Below are 20,246 nucleotides of genomic sequence, written 5' to 3' on the forward strand. Positions count from 1 at the left end.
AGGATACCATGGTATGAGCATTGGCATTTACTCTTAAGAAAGATGGGAAACCATTGGAGTGTTTTGAGCAGGGAAATGACATTATTCATGAGAATCACTCTTACTGCTGATGGAGAATAGATTTCAGGGGCAAAGGTGGATGCTTTGGGATCAGTTACAAGGCTGTTGAAGTAATTCAGGTGAGAGATGGTGGATACTTAAAGCACTTTCGTGATGGAATTGGTGACAAGTGGTTGGATTCTGGATATTTTTGAAAATAGAGCTAAGGAGATTAGCTGATGGACCGAATTGGGGTTAAGAGAAAGAATAATAGAGGTTGACTTGGGATTTTTCTTTTGAGCAGTAAGAAGGATGGAATTGCCAGTACTAAAATGGGAAAGCTACAAATGGAACAGGTTTGGTGGAGGAAGATCAGCAGTTTGTTTGCAGTGCCTCCTGTACATCCAAGTTGTTGTGAGTCTAGAGTTTAGGGGAAAGGTCCAGGCTGGACAGTCACCAGTGTATATATGGTATTTTAAGCCAAGAAACTGATTGAGAGAGAGAAGAGAGGAGAGGAGATCCTAGGCCTGATTTGTAGAGCGTTTCAGTAGTTAAAATTTGAGGAATTGAGAACCAGCAGGGGAGATGAGCCAGGTGAAGAAAGTAGTTTAAGAGGTTAGGAGTGATCAGTTGTGTCAAATGTTGCTGATAGTGCATGTAATAAATTGATGTAAAGTAAGAAAATTGTGAATATACGATAGAACATAAAGATAACTAAAAAAGAAGGAAAACCAAAGTTTTTTAGGAGTTCATAGGGAAGAAAAATGACTTCCTACTGCGAAGATGTTTCATTTGAACTGTATCTTAAAGGATGTGTAGGATTTTTTAAACAAAGTTTTGAAAAATGGATATTGCAGAATAACAAGAAAAATTGATATCCTTGTCGCCCAAAGATAACTCATTAACATTTTGCTGAAAGTCTTACCCAGGCCTTTTCTATGTGTATTGTACTTTTACTTGATTGGGACTGTGCTGTGTTCATGCTGTTTTAATTATGTGCCCATTTTGAAAAATTCATCATTGTTAACATACACATTTCTCATTTTAAATGGTTCTTGAATATATTTTAGTGGCTTTCCTCCATTTAAATAACTTTTTTATTAGGTCATTTCTGCTTTTTCACAGTTATAGCTACACTGCAGTTAACATCTTGGTGAATTTTCAAGATTATATTTTATAAGAGATTCCTATAAGTTGAACTATCAGTGGGTGTAACTAAAGTTCTTAATCCCTGTGACAATATGCAGAACGGAAAAGATACAAAGAGGAGTAGTGAGTGATACGGCTGGCAGAGTTAATGGTGTCCAGATCACAGAGAGTCTAGAATGCTTGCCAGAATTTTTGACTTTGTTAGGCTGTCTTCAAATTGTACTATAGGAACATTATTTTGGCAGTATGTTTAAAAGAGACTAGTAAAAGAGAGTAGAGATGGGAGACCAATTAGAATGTTCTAGAAAGCAGAGGATGCATTTCAGTAACTCATTAGTGTCTGAGGATCATCTGCCTCTAGAGAAGACACTATATTAGTTATTTACATTAAATCTGTTAAAAGACAAATAGATTATTAGCAGTACCTTTTTACTGAGCAGATGAGTAAAGTACATTTTCATTTACTTTTTCAGAAGTTCAGCACTGGTGACATTTTCTACAGTTTGCTGCTGTCTCTTTTTGTAGTCTATTGTTGCCAAAGTCAATACATGGAATATTAAGCTGTGGTTGAACTGACATTTCAGTTACTTGCAGAAGTGTTTAAACTTTGTATAAAACTTGAAATATTCAGGCACTATAGAACTCATTAAACATTACTTTTTAAATGTTTTAATGTTTTGTTCATTCTATGCCGAAAGTGCACATTGCAGTACTTAGAGTTGTGTGGATATTTGTTCAAGTTTAACATCTTATTTCTTAATAAAGCTGAAAGATAAAGCTGAGTGAATACTTTCATATAAATGAATAGGACTTAGTTTAGAACATTCTGTAGTTGGTAATTAATCATAGAATGTAGTAAACACTGAACCATCCAAATAAGTTATGTTCTAGGGCCAGTTTTCAAACTATCACTTACTTATTTTTTTAATGAAAATCTATGGATGCTGTTTCTGAGCACTGTGGGAATTATTTCAAAGTCTGTGCTACCTTTTGAGATCTATAATGTAAAATTTTTTATTGTTGGTAAAATCAAGGGAGAATACTGCTTGATTCTAGCTAAAGAATATTTCTTTATAAATTGGGAGTCTCTTAGCAGTTAGTGAAAACATAAAGTTAACTGTCACTTTTACCCTACTGAAGCTTTTGGATGAACGTGAACGATTCTGGCCTGAAGTAGTCTAACATTTTCTTAAATATATGTTTAAACATTTTAAAAATAATGTGTAATTACATAAGTAATGCATAATTACATATTTTTGAAAAAGTTTTAAAAATTTCAAAGTTCTTTCTGATCTCCATATTCTAATCCTGATCCTCTTTTTGTCTACCTAAAGCAGGACTTATCAACTTTGGCTAAATATGTTTTTAAGAAAGCAAATATTACTAATAACTTGATACATCTTTCAGTAGCATCTTTATATTTTAGATTTTAAAAAAGGATTTAGTTAACAGAACCATTGTTTATGAAATATTAGTGAAACCCAGGAGCTGTTGTTACTGACTTATCATTTTATGATCTGTTTGGGAGAAAAAAGTTTTACGTAACCCAGAAACTGTCAACATCATCCTCATTGTGTGTTGACATTCTGTGGTTTGACAGTTAAGTAAGAGGCTTACCATTGGAGGAATTTGAATTTTATTATACTCATTAAATGAGCAAAGGTGCAAAAAAAAAAAAAAAAGAAAAGAAAGCCACTAGAAATATGTGTGCCTTCTTTATGTATATCTAGTTAAGAATGATGGGTAGAATGTTGTGGAAATATGTGACTTTGTCTTTTACTTTTTTTCCCCCCATATTTTGCCCATGATCAGTATAAGAATTAACTATTTGATTGCTTTCAAGGCTATGAAAATGAGCCGGAGATCAGCTGATGCCAGTCAGAGGAGTTTGGCATATAATCGAATAGTTGATGCCCTAAATGAATTCAGGTACCTATTCTCCAGCTTTTCATAATATAGAATTGTTTCGCAGTGTACACTGGAAAATTTGTTTATTTTTTTAACTTATTCTAATAAAATTTAATTCTTTAAATTTCTGTGTCCCATAGTCAGATGAGGGTGTAATTCAGTGGGCCGTTGACTCCTTTGTTATTAAATATGAAAGTGCTTCGAATTCAAGCACACGTGGGAGGAATCAGTGGTATGGTTTCTAGCACTGGACCACTAGACAAGCAGATATGACCAGAAGACACCCTTGTCTTAGCAGAAATGTGGTTTGTCCTTTGTTGGGCTCCTAGATGTAGGGACTGATTAAGTGTTACTTAACCAGTGATGGTAATCACATGTTCTTAGATACGTGGAATACAAAGATACATGGATATAGGGAATATGAACTTGATGTTCCATATTACTCTGTTGCTTAATCCTTTCTCTAGCAGTATTTTCTGACACAACAAAGCTTGGAGCCTGAAGCTCCAGCAAGTGCTGTAACTGCACTCTAATTATGGCAAGGAAACATATTACATATGAACTTATGTTGGGAATCACGCTAAGTGACTGATGTGTTTCTGTCTCAAAGACATTCATTTCAGTTTTACTTCATCCTCTCATCCTCTCAGTCTTTCCTCCTTTAGACTGGAGAAATAGTATAACACTTAGCCCAAGAACTCAGACTTTAGTACCTGACAGACAGACCTGTGGGCTAACCCTGGCTCTGCCTTTGATTTGTTAGCATTTTTGACCCTTAGTTTTCTAATGTAATACCTGTGAATTCAATTTAGTAATAATCTAATAGATTGTTGTAAAGATAGAATGAGATAATGTATGTAAAGTACTTAGCAGAAGACCCAACATTAATGTGACCGCTGTTTTCTATGACAAATATAACCTACAGCAGTGCTTCTTAAAAGTCATTCACAGATCACCTTCGCAGTATTGCCAAATCTGCATATCATCTATGCCATTTTAATTTGATGTTTCTCTTTAAATTGACCCTATTTTATACCTAAATAAGTGTATTTCAGAATGTGTGCATCGTTACCCTAGATGGGGAATCAACCTTCTTTGCTGTAATAAGCAAGCTGTAAAAATGAATGCATAATAATTAAAATTAAAAATATGTATCTGTGTACACATAAGGTTTATTATCACCAGTAGTCCATGTACCTCACTTTTATTCATTGGCTTGTGTTGTATGGTCCCTTATTGGGTTAGGGGTCTTCTGAATTGTTTGTTTAAATATGAACTGTTACATTTTGAAATGAAAGCCTATTTTAGCCTGTGATATTGCAGGATTGCTATTGTGAAACTGTAGGCATGTCATGTAATATACTTTTTTTTTTAAAATGGAAATGACTAAGGAGTTGTGTATTTAGTAAATTTGACAATAAGAGAGAACTCATGTTTATTTTCAACTTTGATCCTTTTTTATTCTTCATTTTTCTCTTTTTGTGTTAAACCACAGTGAAAGTAAATCTGGTTTTTTAAACCTCTCTCAAAAGGAGATATTTCATTGCCTCAGCCATATTCTAGAATCTTTGAATTTATGATAAAATAACTTATTTTCCTAAATAAAAGGTATGTTTTATAGAAGTGTTCTGTATGATTTTTGAGGTAGAATTATAGGTAAGCATTAAATAGCAATTGTATGGTAAAAATAACCTAAATTAATATGAATGTTTCATCATGTTTTTAATTTATTTCAATTGAAAATGTTTACTTGGCAATTCCCTGATGGTCCAGTGGTTAGGACTCTAAGCTTTCATTGCCGAGTGTGTGGGTTCGATCCCTGGTTGGGGAACTAAGATCCTGCGAGTCGCACGACGTGGCCAAAAAGTTTTGTAAAAAATTTTTTAAAAAGTTTGCTTTATGACTGTTGTATAATATTCATTGGCTGGATTCAGTTATTGAGGAGGAGAAGATTTTCTAGTCATCTGTTATTCACCATAATTTTTAGGATAAAAGATGTTAAATGTGAGTTTTTAAATCTTTCTTGTGCAGTAAACACAGTGGTTAGAGGAAATGTACAGAAAAACACATTAGAGAATTAAATTTCAGGCTTTATTATTTCTTTTTTTGTCTTGCAAATAATTTGTACTGGTGAAAATTATGTTAGAGCTAATCTTTTCTGCCATATATTTTTGTTAACATATTCATTTTAGGCCTTTCATAAGTTATCAAATGAAGCATGGTAACAAACAATACAGTATTAAAACAATTTTTTTTATTGTGGTAAAAGTAAAACAACATTAAATTTGACATTTAACCATTTTTAAGTGTACAGCTCAGCAGTGTTAAATACATTCACATTGTGTAACAAATCTCTATAACTTTTTCATCTTACAGCGTTAAAACTATAAACACTCAACACTAGTTTAGTAATATAGTATTTTTAATCCGTCTGTTTCTTTAGTTCATTGGCATCTTCACTCTTTATATATGAATTATGTGTGAAGTTATTCGTAATTTCATTTGTTCATACCTTAAGAATTCAGGTTATTACATTTCTGGTGCCATTCATGATTAAATCAAGTTTTATATACATAAATGTTTCTTATAGATGAAGTATAGAGGAAATGAAGTACATTCCCTCAATATTTCTAGATGGAATTTCAAACAAATTTAATGAGCTGACTTTGCTTGGCTGTCTGTATTATCTTCATAACTTCTCAATTCATGTAGACCTCTTTGTATGTTTCTGAAAGCTTTCATGTGAAAGCTCAAAATTTGATCGTTTTATGAACATACGATTATATAAATAATTTTATGTCAGGATGTTTGCTTAAAATGAGAATTTCTTTGAGGTGTTTTGTTTTTTGGCCGCACCCTGCGCATGTGGGATCTTAGTTCCCCGACCAGGAATCAAACCCGTGCCCCCTGCATTGGAAGCATGGAGTCTTAACCACTGGACCACCAGGGACGTCCCAAGGTATATTTTTTTGTTTTGTTTTTGCGGTGCGCGGGCCTCTCACTGTTGCGGCCTCTCCCGTTGCGGAGCACGGGCTCTGGACGCGCAGGCTCAGCGGCCATGGCTCACGGGCCCAGCCGCCCCGTGGCATGTGGGATCTTCCCGGACCGGGGCATGAACCCGTGTCCCCTGCATTGGCAGGTGGACTCTCAACCACTGTGCCACCAGGGAAGACCCTCCAAGGTGTATTTTTAAAAATTAATTTAAAGATACTTTTTGTATGATTCAAGAGGTAAATTATACTGAGTTGCTTAAAGCAAATGTTAATGATTTAGGCCGCATTGGATAAATTTTCTATCAATAGATTTGATATTTCAGTAAGTGTTCTACAGTTAAAGAAAAAGAGGGGCACATTAGGCTCAACATAAATGCTTTTCTATTTTATCTATGTTGAATAAAGTTACTGAGACCAGGTTAACAGGTAGGTGAGAGAACTCCAGCCAGCACACATTTTACTTGGCCTCCTTGTTTTTTACAAACATTTGAACCTTTAGGCCTTTAAGCCAGACAAGCTCTCTCTAGTTTGCCATAAGCTCTATCTTTGCCAGTTGTATTAACCCATGTATCGTATAATTTTGTAGCGTCCTGGCCACTGAGCATTATTAAAATTTAAACGTCTGTTTTAGGGGTTGGTGATTTATATCCACTGATCTAGACCCAATTCTCTTTTAGTCTGTAAATTCAGTCTGATTCTCTTCCATTTTCTGAAACTATCCATGTTTGTATCTTTGGAGCAAGCGCAATACAGGCTGAATAATGAACCCTCTTCTGGAGTGTTGGGAATGGGAATGAAAAACAACAAAACAAACCATGAGCAAAATGGTAGATTTGGAGACGTGGCTATCTGTTATATCCTCTATTTCTTGGCCACTCTGTATTATTAATTAAGAGTGTAAATAGCTTAATTTCACATATATATGTGTATGTACATATGTAGATATATATGTGTATATACACATGTAATTAATAGATTTAATTCTAACAGTGTCGGAGTTACAGAATAATTGAGCTAACAGTTCAGAAAGTTTTTGCATATAGCTCTCTCCCCACTACCCATAGTTTCACTGATTATTACCGTATTTCATTAGTGTGGTATATTTGTTACAATTAATGAACCAATGTTGATACATTATTATTAACTAAAATCCGTAGTCTGCATTGAGTTCCATTCTTTGTGTTGTACAGTTGGATGCGTTTTGAAAAATGCATAATGTCATGTTTCACTATTACATTATCAGACAGAGTAGTTTCACCACTCTGAAAGTCGCCTATGCTTCACCTATCTATTCTTTCTCCCTTTCCACCAAACCCATTGGCTACTGATCTCTGTCTATAATTTTGCCTGTTTCAGAATGTCATATTCTGGGAATCATATAGTATGTAGCCCTTTTAGACTGGTTCTTTGACTTAGCTATATGCAGTTAAGATTCTTCTATGTCTTTTTTGTGGCTTATGGCTCATTTATATAAAAATATTCACTGTGTAATATCCCACTGTGTGGATGTACCGCAGTTTCTCCATTCACCTCAATTGAAGGACATCTTCTTGATCACTAGTTTTTGGTGATCTTCTTGATTGCTAGTTTTTGGTGATTATAAATAATGTTTCTCTAAACATTCATGTGCGGGGTTTTGTATAGACTTAAGTTTTCAGTTCAACTGAGTCAGTACCTAGGAGCATAATTGCTAGATGTTCACAGAAGACTGTGTTTGGATTTGTAAGAAACTGCCAACTGTCTTCTAAAGTGACTGTATCATTTTGCATTCCCACTAGCAGTTCATTAGAGTTACTCTTGTTCCATATCCTTGTCAGCATTTGATATGTCAGGTTTTGTTTTGTTTTTTTTTTAACTGTACTAATAGATGTGTAACAGTATTTCATTGTTTTAATTTGCAGTTTCCTAATGACATATGAGGTTGAGCATATTTTCAAATACTTATTTGTAATGTATATATCTTTGTAGGTGAGATATCTGTTCAATCTTTCGTCCATTTTTAACTTGGTTTGTTGCTTTTATTATTGTTCAGTTTTTAGGTTTTTTTCTGTATTTTGGATATCAATCCTTTATCAGATACGTGTTTTGCAAATACTTTCTCCTAGTCTGTGGCTTGTCTTTTCATTCTTGTAATATTTTCACAGAGCAGAGTTTTAAATTTTAATGAAGTCCAATTTAACAATTTCTTTTTTTCCCTGAATAGTGCCTTTGGTGTTTTATCTAAAAATTCATTACCAAACACAAGATCATTAAGGTTTTTCACATGTTATGCTCTAGAAGTTTTATGATTTTGCATTTACATTTAGGTCTATTATTCATTTTGATTTTTTTTTTTTGGTGAAAGCTGTAAAGTCTTTGTCTAGGTGCATATTTTTGCATATGAATGTCCACTTGTTCCAGCATCATTTGTTGAAAAGACTATCTTTGCTCCATGTATTGCTTTTGCTCCTTTATCAAATATCAATTGAGTATATTTCTGGGGCTCTATTTTTGAGCTCTCTGTTTTGTTTCATTGATCTATTTGTCTATTCTTTCAGCAGTACCACACTGTCTTGATTACTGTATCTTTATAATAATTCTTTTTTAATATAAATTTATTTATTTTTGTCTACGCTGGGTGTTCATTGCTGTGCATGGGCTTTCTCTAGTTGTGGAGAGCGGGGACTACTCTTTGTTGCAGTGCATGGGCTTCTCATTGCAGTGGCTTCTCTTGTTGTGGAGCACAGGCTCTAGGTGCGTGGACTTCAGTAGTTGTGGCACACGGGCTCAGCAGTTGTGGCTTGTGGGCTCTAGCGTGCAGGCTCGGTAGTTGTGGCACGTGGGCTTAGTTGTTCCATGGCATGTGGGATCTTCCTGGACCAGGACTCAAACCTGTGTCCCCTGCATTGGCAGGTGGATTCTTAACCACTGCACCACCAGGGAAGCCCCCATCTTTATAATAATTCTTCAAGTCAGATAATATGAGTCCTCCAAGTTTGTTCTTTTCCTTCAGTGTTGTGTTGACTATTCTGGATCATTTGCCTCTCCAAACTTTAAAATCAGTTTGTTGATATCCACAAAATAACTTATGGGATTTTGATTGAGATTGCATTGAATCTGTAGATTAAACTGGGAAAAATTGACATGTTAGCAGTAGCAAGACTTCCTGTCCATGAACATGGAATAGCTTGCTGTTTATTTGTATCTTCTTTGATTTCTTTAATCAGAGTTTTGTAATTTTCCTCCTATAGATCTTGTACATTTTTAAAAGATTTATACCTAAATATTTCAGATTTTTCTTTTTTTTTTGGTTAATATTAATGATACTGTGTTTATAATTTCAAATTTGAACTGTTCATTGATGGTATATAAGAACACAATTGACTTTTGTATATTAACCTTATATCCTGCAACCTTCTATAACTGCCTCTTTATTCCAGGAGCTTTTTGGTCACTTCTTTCAGATTTTCTGAATAAAGCAATCATAAGCAATCATGGCATTTATGTCTTCCTTCCTAATCTGTATATCTTTTATTTCTTTTTCCTGCCTTGTTGCATTAGCAAGGGCTTCTAGTACGATGTAGGAAAGCAATGGTGAGAAGGTTCATCCTTGCCTTTTACCGGATCTGAGTGAGAAAGCTTCAAGTTTCTCACCATTAAGTATGAAGTTATGTTTCTTATAGATACACTTTATCAAGTTAAAGAAGTTCCCTCTTTATTCCTGGTTTGCTGAGAGTTATTGCCTATTGATTCAATTTTTAAAATAGATATAGGACTATTCAGGTTATCTATTTCTTCTTGTGTGAGTTTTGGTAGTTTGTGTCTTTCAGGGAATTGGTCTGGTTCATCTACGTCATCAAATTTGTAAGCATAGAGTTGTTCATATTACTTCTTAATTATCCTTTTAATGTCCATAGATCAGTAGTGATGGATCCCTCTTTTATTTCTAATATTAGTAATTTTTGTCATTTCTCTTTTTTGCTTGGTTATCTTGGATAGAAATTTATCAATTTTCAAAGAATCTTTGATCTTTTCAAAGAACCAGATTTTGTTTTGTTTTATCCATTGATTTTTGTCTTTAATTTCAATGATTTTTTAATCTTTTTATTTCTTTTCTCCTACTTGCTTTAGTTTTATGTTACTTATCTTTCTCTAGTTTCCTAAAGTTAAAGCTTAGATTATTGCTTTCAGATCTTTCTTTTTCCCTAATCTGTGCATTCAGTGCTATGAATTTCCCTCTGAGCACTACTTTTGCTGGATCCCACAAATTTTGTTAAGTTGAATGAAAATTTAATTCAAATTATTTTAAAATTTCTCTTGAGATTTCTTCTTTGACCCTTATGTTATGCAGAAATGTATTGTTAAAATCTCCAAGTATTGGGGGCTTTCCCATGTATCTTTCTTTTTTATTTATATTGGAGTAAAACAATGTTGTGTTAGTTTCAGGTGAACAGCAAAGTGATTCAGTTATACATATACATGTATCTGTTCTTTTTCAGGTTCTTCTTCCATTTAGGCTATTACAGAGTATTGAGCAGAGTTCCCTGTGCTATAGAATAGGTCCTTGTTGGTTATCTGTTTTAAATATAGCACTGTGTACATGTGAATCCCAAACTTTCATTCTGTCCTTCCCCCACACCCTTACCCTGTGCTAACCAGTTCATTGTCTAAGTCTGTGAGTCTGTTTCTGTTTTGTAAATAAGTTTTGTATCTCATGTATATATATATTTTTTTAGATTCCGCATATAAGCAATATCATATGCTACTTGTCTTTCTCTGTCTGACTTACTTCACTTAGTATGATAATCTCCAGGTCCATCCATGTTGATGCAAATGGCATTATTTCATTCTTTTTTATGACTGAGTAATATTCCACTGTGTATATATACCTCATCTTCTTTATCCATTCCTCTGTTGATGGACATTTAAGTTGTTTCCATGTCTTAACTATTGTAAATAGTGCTGTGATGGACATTGGGATGAATGTAACCTTTCAAACCATGTTTTTTTTCCAGATATATGTCCAGGAGTGGGGTTGTTGGATCATATGATAGTTCTGTTTTTAGTTTCTTAAGGAACCTCCATAGCTGCACCAATTTACATTTGCACCAACAGTGTAGGAGGGTTCCCTTTTCTCCACACCCTCTCCAGCATTTATTGTTTGTAGGCTTTTTGATGATGGCCATTCTGACTGGTATGAGGTTATACCTCATTGTAGTTTTGATTTGCATTTCTCTAATAATTAGCGATGTTGAGCATCTTTTCATGTGCCTCTTGGCCATCTGTATGTCTTCTTTGGAGAAATGTCTGTTCAAGCCTTCTGCCCATTTTTTTATTGGGTTGTTTGTTTTTTGTGATACTGAGCTGCATGATCTGTTTGTAAATTTTGGAGATTAATCCCTTGTCAGTCACATCATTTGCAAATATTTCCTCCCATTCTGTGGGTTGTCTTTGTGTTTTGTTTATGGCTTCCTTTGCTGTGCAAAAGTTTTTGAGTTTGATTAGGTCCCATTTGTTTATTTTTGTTTTTATTTCTCTTAGTAGGGACAGATTGTAAAAGTTATTGCTGTGATTTATGTCAGAGTGTTCTGCCTATATTTTCCTCTAAGAGTTTTATAGTGCCTGGTCTTACATCCATTTTGAGTTTATTTTTGTGTATAGTGTTAAATAATGTTCTAATTTCATCCTTTTACACATAGCTGTCCAGTTTTCCTGGCACCATTTATTGAAGAGACTGTCTTTTCTCCATTGTACAGTTTTGCCTCCTTTGTCATAGATTAATTGACCATAGGTGCATGGGTTTATTTCTGGGCTTTCTATTCTGTTCCATTGATCTATATTTCTGTTTTTGTGCCAGTACCATACTGTTTTGATTACTGTAGCTTTGTAGTATTGTCTGAAGTCAGGGAGCCTGATTCCTGCAGCTCTGTTTTTCTTTCTCAAATTTTCTTTGGCCTATTCAGCATCTTTCATGTCTTCATACAGATTTTAAGATCTTTTGTTCTAGTCATGTGAAAAATGTCACTGGTAATTTGATAGGGATTACATTGAATCTATAGATTGCCTTGGATAGTATAGTCATTTTGAAAATATTGATTCTTCCAATCCAAGAACATGGTATACCTTTCCATCTGTTTGTGTCATCTTCGATTTCTTTCGTCAGTGTCATAGTTTTCACAGTACAGGTCTTTTGTCTTCTCTGGTAGGTTTATTCCTAGGTATTTTATTCTTTTTGATGCAATGGTAAATGGGATTGTTTCCTTAATTTCTCTTTCTGATCTTTCGTTGTTAGTGTATAGGAATGCAAAAGATTTCTGTGCATTAATTTTGTATCCTGCAGCTTTGCTAAATTCATTGATGAGCTCTGGTAGTTTTCTGGTAGCATCTTTAGGATTTTCTATGTGTAATATCACGCCATCTGCAGACAGTGACAGTTTTACTTTTTCTTTTCTAGTTTGGATTCCTTTTATTTCTTTTTCTTCTCTGATTGCCATGGCTAGGACTTCCAAAACTATGTTGAATAAAAGTGGCAACAGTTAGCATCCTTGTCTTGTTCCTGATCTTAGAGGAAATGCTTTCAGCTTTTCACCGTTGAGTATGATGTTAGCTGTAGGTTTGTCATATATGGCCTTTATTATGTTGAGGTATGCTCCATCTGTGCCCACTTTCTGGAGAGTTTTTATCATAAATGGGTGTTGAGTTTTGTCAAAAGCCTTTTCTGAATCTATTGAGATGATTATATCGTTTTTATTCTTCAATTTGTTGATGTGGTATATCACACTGATTGATTTGTGGAGATTGAAAAACTCTTGCATACTTGGGATAAATCCCACTTGATCATAGTGTATGATCCTTTTAATGTGTTGTTGTATCTGGTTTGCTAGTATTTTGTTGAGGATTTTTCCATCTATGTTTATTAGTGATATTGGCCTGTAATCTTCTTTTTTGGTGTTAACCTTTTTCTGGTTTATGGCATCAGGGTGATGGTGGCCTAATGGAATGAGTTTGGGAGTGTTCCTTCCTCTGAGATTTTTTGGAGTAGTTTCATAAGGATAGGTGTTACCTCTTCTCTAAATGTTTGATAGAATTCGCCTGTGAAACCATCTGGTCCTGTATTATATATTTGAAAGTTGTTAAAATTGTAGATCTTAAAAGTTTTCATCATAAGAAAAAATTTTTTTTGTTACTCCGTGAAGTACTGAATGTAAAAACTAAACTTACTGTGGTAATCATTTCACAAAGTATACATATATCAAGTCATTGTGTTGTACATCTTAAAGTAATACCATATCGACGTCAACTATATCTCAGTAAAGCTGAAAAAAACTCACCTATATGTTAGTGATTTTCTTCCTGCTGGATATGTCATTTTCTGCTAGAGAATGCTGAATTTTCTAAGTATAATAGTGTATTTGCCTGTCAGTATTTTTTTCTCCCAGTTTTATTGAGATATAATTGGCATAAAGCACACTGTATAAGTTTACAGCATAATTATTTGACTTATATACATCATGAAATGAGAAGGTAAACAGTAAGTTTAGTGAACAACATCTTCTGTAGATAACAAAATTAAAGAAATTAAAAATATATTTTTCTTGCGATGAGAACTTAGGATTTACTCTCTTAACCGCTTTAATATATAACATACAGCAGTATTAATTATATTTGTCTTGTATGTTACATCTTCAGTATTTATTTATCTTGTAACTGGAAGTTTGTAGTACCTTTTTTTTTTTTTTTTTTTTTTTTTTTTTTTTTTTTTTTTTGCTGTATGCGGGCCTCTCACTGTTGTGGCCTCTCCTGTTGCGGAGCACAGACTCCAGACGCACAGGCTTAGCGGCCATGGCTCACGAGCCCAGCCGCTCCGCAGCATGTGGGATCTTCCCGGACCGGGGCACGAACCCGTGTCCCCTGCATCAGCAGGCGGACTCTCAACCACTGTGCCACCAGGGAAGCCCTGTAGTACCTTTTGACTGCCTTCATTCAAGTCCCTCTCCTCCCCAACACCTTACGTTATGTCATTGCTCTCTTCTTAAGTGCATACGTGTTAAGGTTTGTTATCTTCAATTATTGCCAGGATGGATGTCAAGGAGCTCACCCCTTTGTTTTGTTCTAGGAGCTTTATGGTTTCAGGTCTTGCGTTCAAGTCTTTAATCCATTTTGAGTTGATTTTTGTTTGTAGTGTAAGATAAGGGGTCCAGTCATTTTTTACATGTGGTTGTCCAGTTTTCCTAGAACCATTTATTGAAGAGGCTATCCTATCTATATTGTATGTTCTTGGCTCCTCTGTCATAAATTAATTGACCGTATGTATGCCTGCATTTATTTCTCTGCTCTCTATTCTGTTCCATTGATTTATATGTCTGTCTTTATTCCAATACCATACTGTTTTGATTATTATAGCTTTGTAATAGAGTTTGAAATCAGGAGGCATGATGCCTCTTCTTTCTCGAGATTGCTGTGACCATTCAGAGTTTTATGTGGTTCTATACAAGTTTTAGGATTGTTTGTTCTAGTTTTGTGAAAAATGCCATTGGAAATTTGTTAGGGATTGCATTAAATCTGTAGATTGCTTTGGATAGTATGAATGTGGTTTTTCAAAAAAATATGGAATGCTTCACAAATTCACGTGTCATGCTTGAGCAGGGGCCATGCTAATCTTCTCTGTATCATTCTAATTTTATTATATGTGCTGCCGAAGTGAGCATGAACATGGTTTAATTCAAGTTGTTCAGTTGACTTTGGACTGGAATTATTATAAATATATGTTTTGAACAATTCTTTTTGCTTATTTGCCTAAAAGAGTCCTGCAACATTATTTTGAGTTTCACGTTTCACAGTATTACAAGGCACTAAGTCTTTGCCTTTGCACTTTGAGCTGTGTCGTACATTATTGGATTAGTTTCTTTTCTGCGGTCACAAGCTTTGTGGCAAAAGGCCAAGAGTCTGTATTTGAGCTCTGAGGAAGCACTGTTATCATAGATCCAGCTGAGGTTACCAGGATGGTAAACATTGTCATGAGACTCATTCCTGGTAGAATACTGATCTTGCTGTTAGGTATACCCAGCATTTGTATTCATGAATTTTTTGAGTTAAATACCTATGAGGTAATTGCTATGATATAAGGTAGTATGAATGGCCTAGCCTTAAAATTTTAATATTGCCTGGAATTTACAACATGTATGAGTTATAAAATCATTGTAGGGAATTCCCTGGTGGTCCAGTGGTTAGGAGTCTGTGCTCTCACTGACAAGGGCCCAGGTTGGATCCCTGGTCAGGGTAAAAAGATCCCACATGCTGCACCGCACAGCCAAAAAAAAAGAGAAGAAAACAACATTGTAAAAGTATATTCTGATTGTATACCTTCCTTTTTTGTATTAGTTTATTTTACTTCAGTCACTGTGCAAATCTGAGAGACTATATAAATTAGTTAGGCATCCTTGCAATATTTGAAAAGTACTTTATAAACTTTTATAGTTTTTATTTAAGAAGTCTATTTGTAGAAGTACTTTAATATGTACAGTTGGTCCTCACTGTTTACAGATTCTTTATATGTGAATTCACCTGCTTGCTAAAATTTATTTATAAACCTAAAATATACTTACAGTGATTTTATGATCGTTTGTGGACATATGCAGAGAAGTGGAAATTGAGTGCCCTGACACACATTTGTAGATGAGGTCAAACAAGACAGTGCTCTGCCTTTTTGTTTCAACTCTCATTCTGTACACAAGTGTCCTTGTCATGATCTATGTAGTGCCACTTTTTTTTAAGTGTTTTTTGCTTTTTGTTAGTGGGTTTTTTTTTTTTTTTTTGCGGTACACGGGCCTCTCACTGTTGTGGCCTCTCCCGTTGCGGAGCACAGGCTCCGTATGCGCAGGCTCAGCGGCCATGGCTCACAGGCCCGGCTGCTCTGTGGCATATGGGATCTTCCCGGACCGGGGCACGAACCCGTGCCCCCTGCATCAGCAGGCGGACTCTCAACCACTGCACCACCAGGGAAGCCCCTTGTTAGTGGTTTTGCAATGAAAATTGGCCCTTGAAGACATTTTTCCAATGAAGACATACAGATGGACAAGGGCACATGAAAAGATGCTTAACATCCCTAATTATTAGAGAAATACAAATCGAAAGGGCATGGAGGTACTACCTCACACTGGTCAGAATGGCCATCATTAAAAAGTCTACAAATAACAAATGCTAGAGAGGATGTGGAGAAAAGGGAACCGTCCTACACTGTTGGTGGAATGTAAGTTGGTGCACCCACTATGGAAAACAGTATGAAGTTTCTTTGAAAAAGTCAAAATAGAATTGCCATATGATCCAGGAATCTCAATCCTGGGCACATATCCAGAGAAAACTCTAATTTTGAAAAGATACATGTACCCCAATGTTCATAGCTGCACTATTCACAATAGCCAAGACGTGGAAACACCTAAATGTCCATTGACAGATGAATGGATAAAGAAGATGTGGTGCATATATATACAATGGAATACTACTCAGCCATAAAAAAGAATGAAATAATGTCATTTGCAGCAACATGGATGCAATATAGATTATCATACTGCGTGAAGTAAGTCACAAAGAGAAAGACAAATACCATGTGATAATCACTTATATGTGGAGTCTGAAATATGACACAAATGAATTTATTTACAAAACAGAAACACACAGACATAGAAAACAAACTTATGGTTACCAAAGGGGAAAGGGGGAGGGGAGGGATAAAATTCGGAGTTTGGGATTAGTAGATACACACTACTATATAAAAAATAGGTAAACAACAAGGTCCTACTGTTATATCCCAGGAAACTGTATTCAATATTGTGTGCCAGAATGGAAAAGAATATATATATATATATATATATATATATATATATATATATATAAAATGGAACCACTTTGCTGTATACTAGAAACTAACACAACATTGTAAATCAAGTATACTTCAATTAAAAAAAAATTGTGCACAAGCATAGTGTTGAAATTCTGTCTGATGTTTCTAAGTGCAAGAAGGTTGTGATGTGCCTTACAGAGAAAAATATGTGTTAGGTGAGCTTTGTTAAGGCATGAGTCATAGTGCTGTTGGATGTGAATTCATTATTAACAAATTAACAGAATATTAAAGTGTCTTTAAACAAAAACTCACATAAAACAAGATTATGTATTGATGGATTGACAAAAATGTTATGACCAGAGACTCACAGGAACATAACTCTGTATTTCTCTCAGGAACAGTGATTCACAGTTCACTAATTCAGTGTTTGTGTTGACTTTATAGAACATTACTGCAAATAATGAGAAGCTGTCATACTTAATTTTTAAATTAAGTGTTTATTTATATCTAGCAGTTAGGTAATTTTTAAACTATGTGATTATTTGAAACCAGATGATTAATGAATTTCGGGTAGTTGAGAAGAGGAAGGACATGTAGACGCAAATCCTGAAACCTAGAGAAGTAAAAAGTATGTTTGGTTAGCATTGGTGCCTGGCAGAGGTGAAGTACTTGGATTTTTACTTAGACTTCATGCATATCAGTGAAAGCTAAATCATGTCAACAGTTTCCTGCCAACTGAAGGAGCATTCCATTCTGTAGGAACAGACCAAGAAAAATAAAGGGTCAGATGACTGAAAATACTTGCCCTTCTTATTCATGGGTAGGGAATAACCGTTAAAGGGGGAAGAGAGCAAGCATCATTATTTCTACGTTGTTAATGACAGCACAGAGTTGTGTATAGTGAGAAGCACTATTGCGTAATTAATTTTTTTGCCTTCTTTGCACTTGATACTACTCCAAGGTCATGGTACTTTTTTTTTTTTTTTGCGGTATGCGGGTCCCTCACTGCTGTGACCTCTCCCACTGCAGAGCACAGGCTCTGGATGTGCAGGCCCAGCGGCCACGGCCCACGGGCCCAGCTGCTCCGTGGCATGTGGGATCCTCCTGGACCGGGGCACGAACCCGTGTCCCCTGCATCGGCAGGCGGACTCTCAACCACTGTGCCACCAGGGAAGCCCCATGGTACATATTTTTAAACAGCAAAACACTATAAAGCTAGTGTCCTCAGTGACCCACTATGCTAATGTTAGTGATATAACTGGCCCATGACACATAGACTTGTAGTAGACAATATTATGCTGAAGAAACTCATGGAAAATGAATTGATCAGCTTGTTCATTCATTTAATCAAAAAGTTTATTTTATTCAAAAGTACATTCACGTGGTTAAGAAGCAAAAAAATATATATACTGACAGTTCTAATAATGAAAAATAAATGAGCCCTGTCCTACCTCTCCCATCCCCATTCTTACTGCTGAAGAACATTCTCTTTTAACTCTTAAATATTCCTTTTGTTGTTTACCTCCATATTATTAAATAGTATACCTAGTGTAGCTGTTTCTTGATTTATCAGTTGTAGAGCATATTTATCTCCTGCCGTAAATTCATACCTGATCCTTGGTCCTTTTAGCCTTTCAGTATAGTTTTAGCACTATCTTGTCTTTCAACTTTGGTAAATTATCTGTGTTCTCTGATAATTTATTTTCCTCTATTTTCTCTTCACTGTATTTTGTTAGAAACTGACACTCCTGGATTGATCTTCTATGTCTCTTTTCTTTCATGTTTTTCTTCTCTTTTTCTGACTTTATTATTTTCTATTTCCTCTGGAGTCATTTTGTGTGTGTGTGTTTCTGTCTTTCTGTTTGTGCTCCTCTTTCCTTGGAGGCTTTCTCTATATATCAATATTTTGGTTGCCCATTAAGAGTGAGAATGAGGCACCAAAATACAGGTTGGGAATGCAGATTGGAGAACCTCACTTTAGAGCAGTGTTGCTCAACTTTTTTTCATTTTCACAGGCTGAAGGAGCATATTTAAACATTTTTCCCTATAATTGCTGCCTCTGCCATGGAATTTTAATATCACAAGATTTACTGTATATCTGTTTGTGTATTGTGAAAGATTCAAATATCAGGGAGGGTTTGGGCATGTCATTTCTCTGGGATGGTCAATTGCTACATCTGCTCTCCTATCTTTGTTATTCTGTGGGAAAATGGGGTGGAGGGTAGGGGGGTCACCAACCATTTATGGCCCTTGAATTAGTCTCTTAGTTTATAGTCCTATATCGCTGCTGCCCTCCTTTTTAGCAGGCACTTTTGAATCCTTAGACTCTTCTTGCTTCAGTGGGGTAAATTGGCTCCTCTTTGTACATCCCCCCGCCACTATGAGCACCATAACCCATTATCTTCCTCTACCCTAGTACTTCAGTTAACATTCTTCTCTGTGTTTTGTCTTCTAGAATTGTATTAAATCTGTAATTTTAATTTTCACTAAAGTTCCTCTTCAGTTCTATTTGTTGTAGTGTTCATTTGGGGCATTAGAACTGAAAGGGGATACACATTTGTGCTCAGTTTTCCATCCTATCTGGACATCTTTAATAGTCTTTAAAAATAAGCATTTTCAATATCACTAGTTTATATTCGTCATATTTATCTCTGTAAGATACCTGTAATTTTTTTCCATTCATTTATTTTTAAGTTCTCAGCAGTCATTTTATGCCCTACTAAAAATTCATTAATGTGACCCGTATTTGTCACTTTTATCTATGGTAATGTATCATGTTCATATTGGGTTGAGATTTAATAAAACTTGTACAAGCAACAGAATTCTTTTCCTTTTTTGAATTCTGGGTATTAGAAAATTATACTGAGGTAGGTATCAGAGCTTTGTGGAGATCTCAGAGAACTTTCTAGAGCTGTACTCTCTAATACAGTAGCCATTAGCCACATGTGGTTATTTAAATTAATTTAATTACAACTAAATAAAATTTTAAATCCAATTCCCCAGTCACACTGGCCACATTTCAGGTATTCAGTAATCACATATGGCTAGTGGCTACCATGTTGGACAGCACAGATATAGAACATTCCTATCATTGCTAAAAGTTCTGTAAGACAGCACTATTCTAGAGAGTAGAAAGTAGGACACCATTCTGTAGCTTCTAAGAGATCGACTAGGTTCTTAAGCCCCAACTTTGCAGGAGTTGTGTGATGAGTGTATAGGACTCTGCTGAACAGATATTAATGTAAAAGGAAAAGAATTGACATCTTAAAGGTATCCTTTAAAGCCGTTAGTAAGGTATCCTTTAAAGCCGTTAGTAAAGAGTGCAAGTCACAAGACTA

General features: G+C 35.2%; 1 protein-coding gene and 1 non-coding gene across 4 annotated transcripts in view; one reads left to right on the plus strand and one right to left on the minus strand.

Moving 5' to 3' along the window:
• FNIP1 (folliculin interacting protein 1) overlaps positions 1-20,246 on the plus strand; it is a 170,735-nt gene that overhangs the window by 121,820 nt on the left and 28,669 nt on the right. For all 3 annotated transcript variants that reach the window (XR_004349143.1, XM_032626261.1, XM_032626260.1), the window contains one exon: positions 3,032-3,117. Coding sequence is in view for 2 of the 3 variants with exons in the window: in XM_032626261.1 (XP_032482152.1) it covers positions 3,032-3,117 (86 nt within the window). In the remaining variant the exon portion in view is untranslated. The remainder of the gene's footprint in view (positions 1-3,031; positions 3,118-20,246) is intronic.
• On the minus strand, positions 14,670-14,776 carry LOC116752474. Its single transcript, XR_004349539.1, has one exon. It is a non-coding gene; the product is annotated as a U6 spliceosomal RNA (small nuclear RNA).

The sequence above is a fragment of the Phocoena sinus genome, chromosome 3 (genome assembly GCF_008692025.1).
Source record: "Phocoena sinus isolate mPhoSin1 chromosome 3, mPhoSin1.pri, whole genome shotgun sequence".
Classification (NCBI taxonomy): Eukaryota; Metazoa; Chordata; class Mammalia; order Artiodactyla; family Phocoenidae; genus Phocoena; species Phocoena sinus.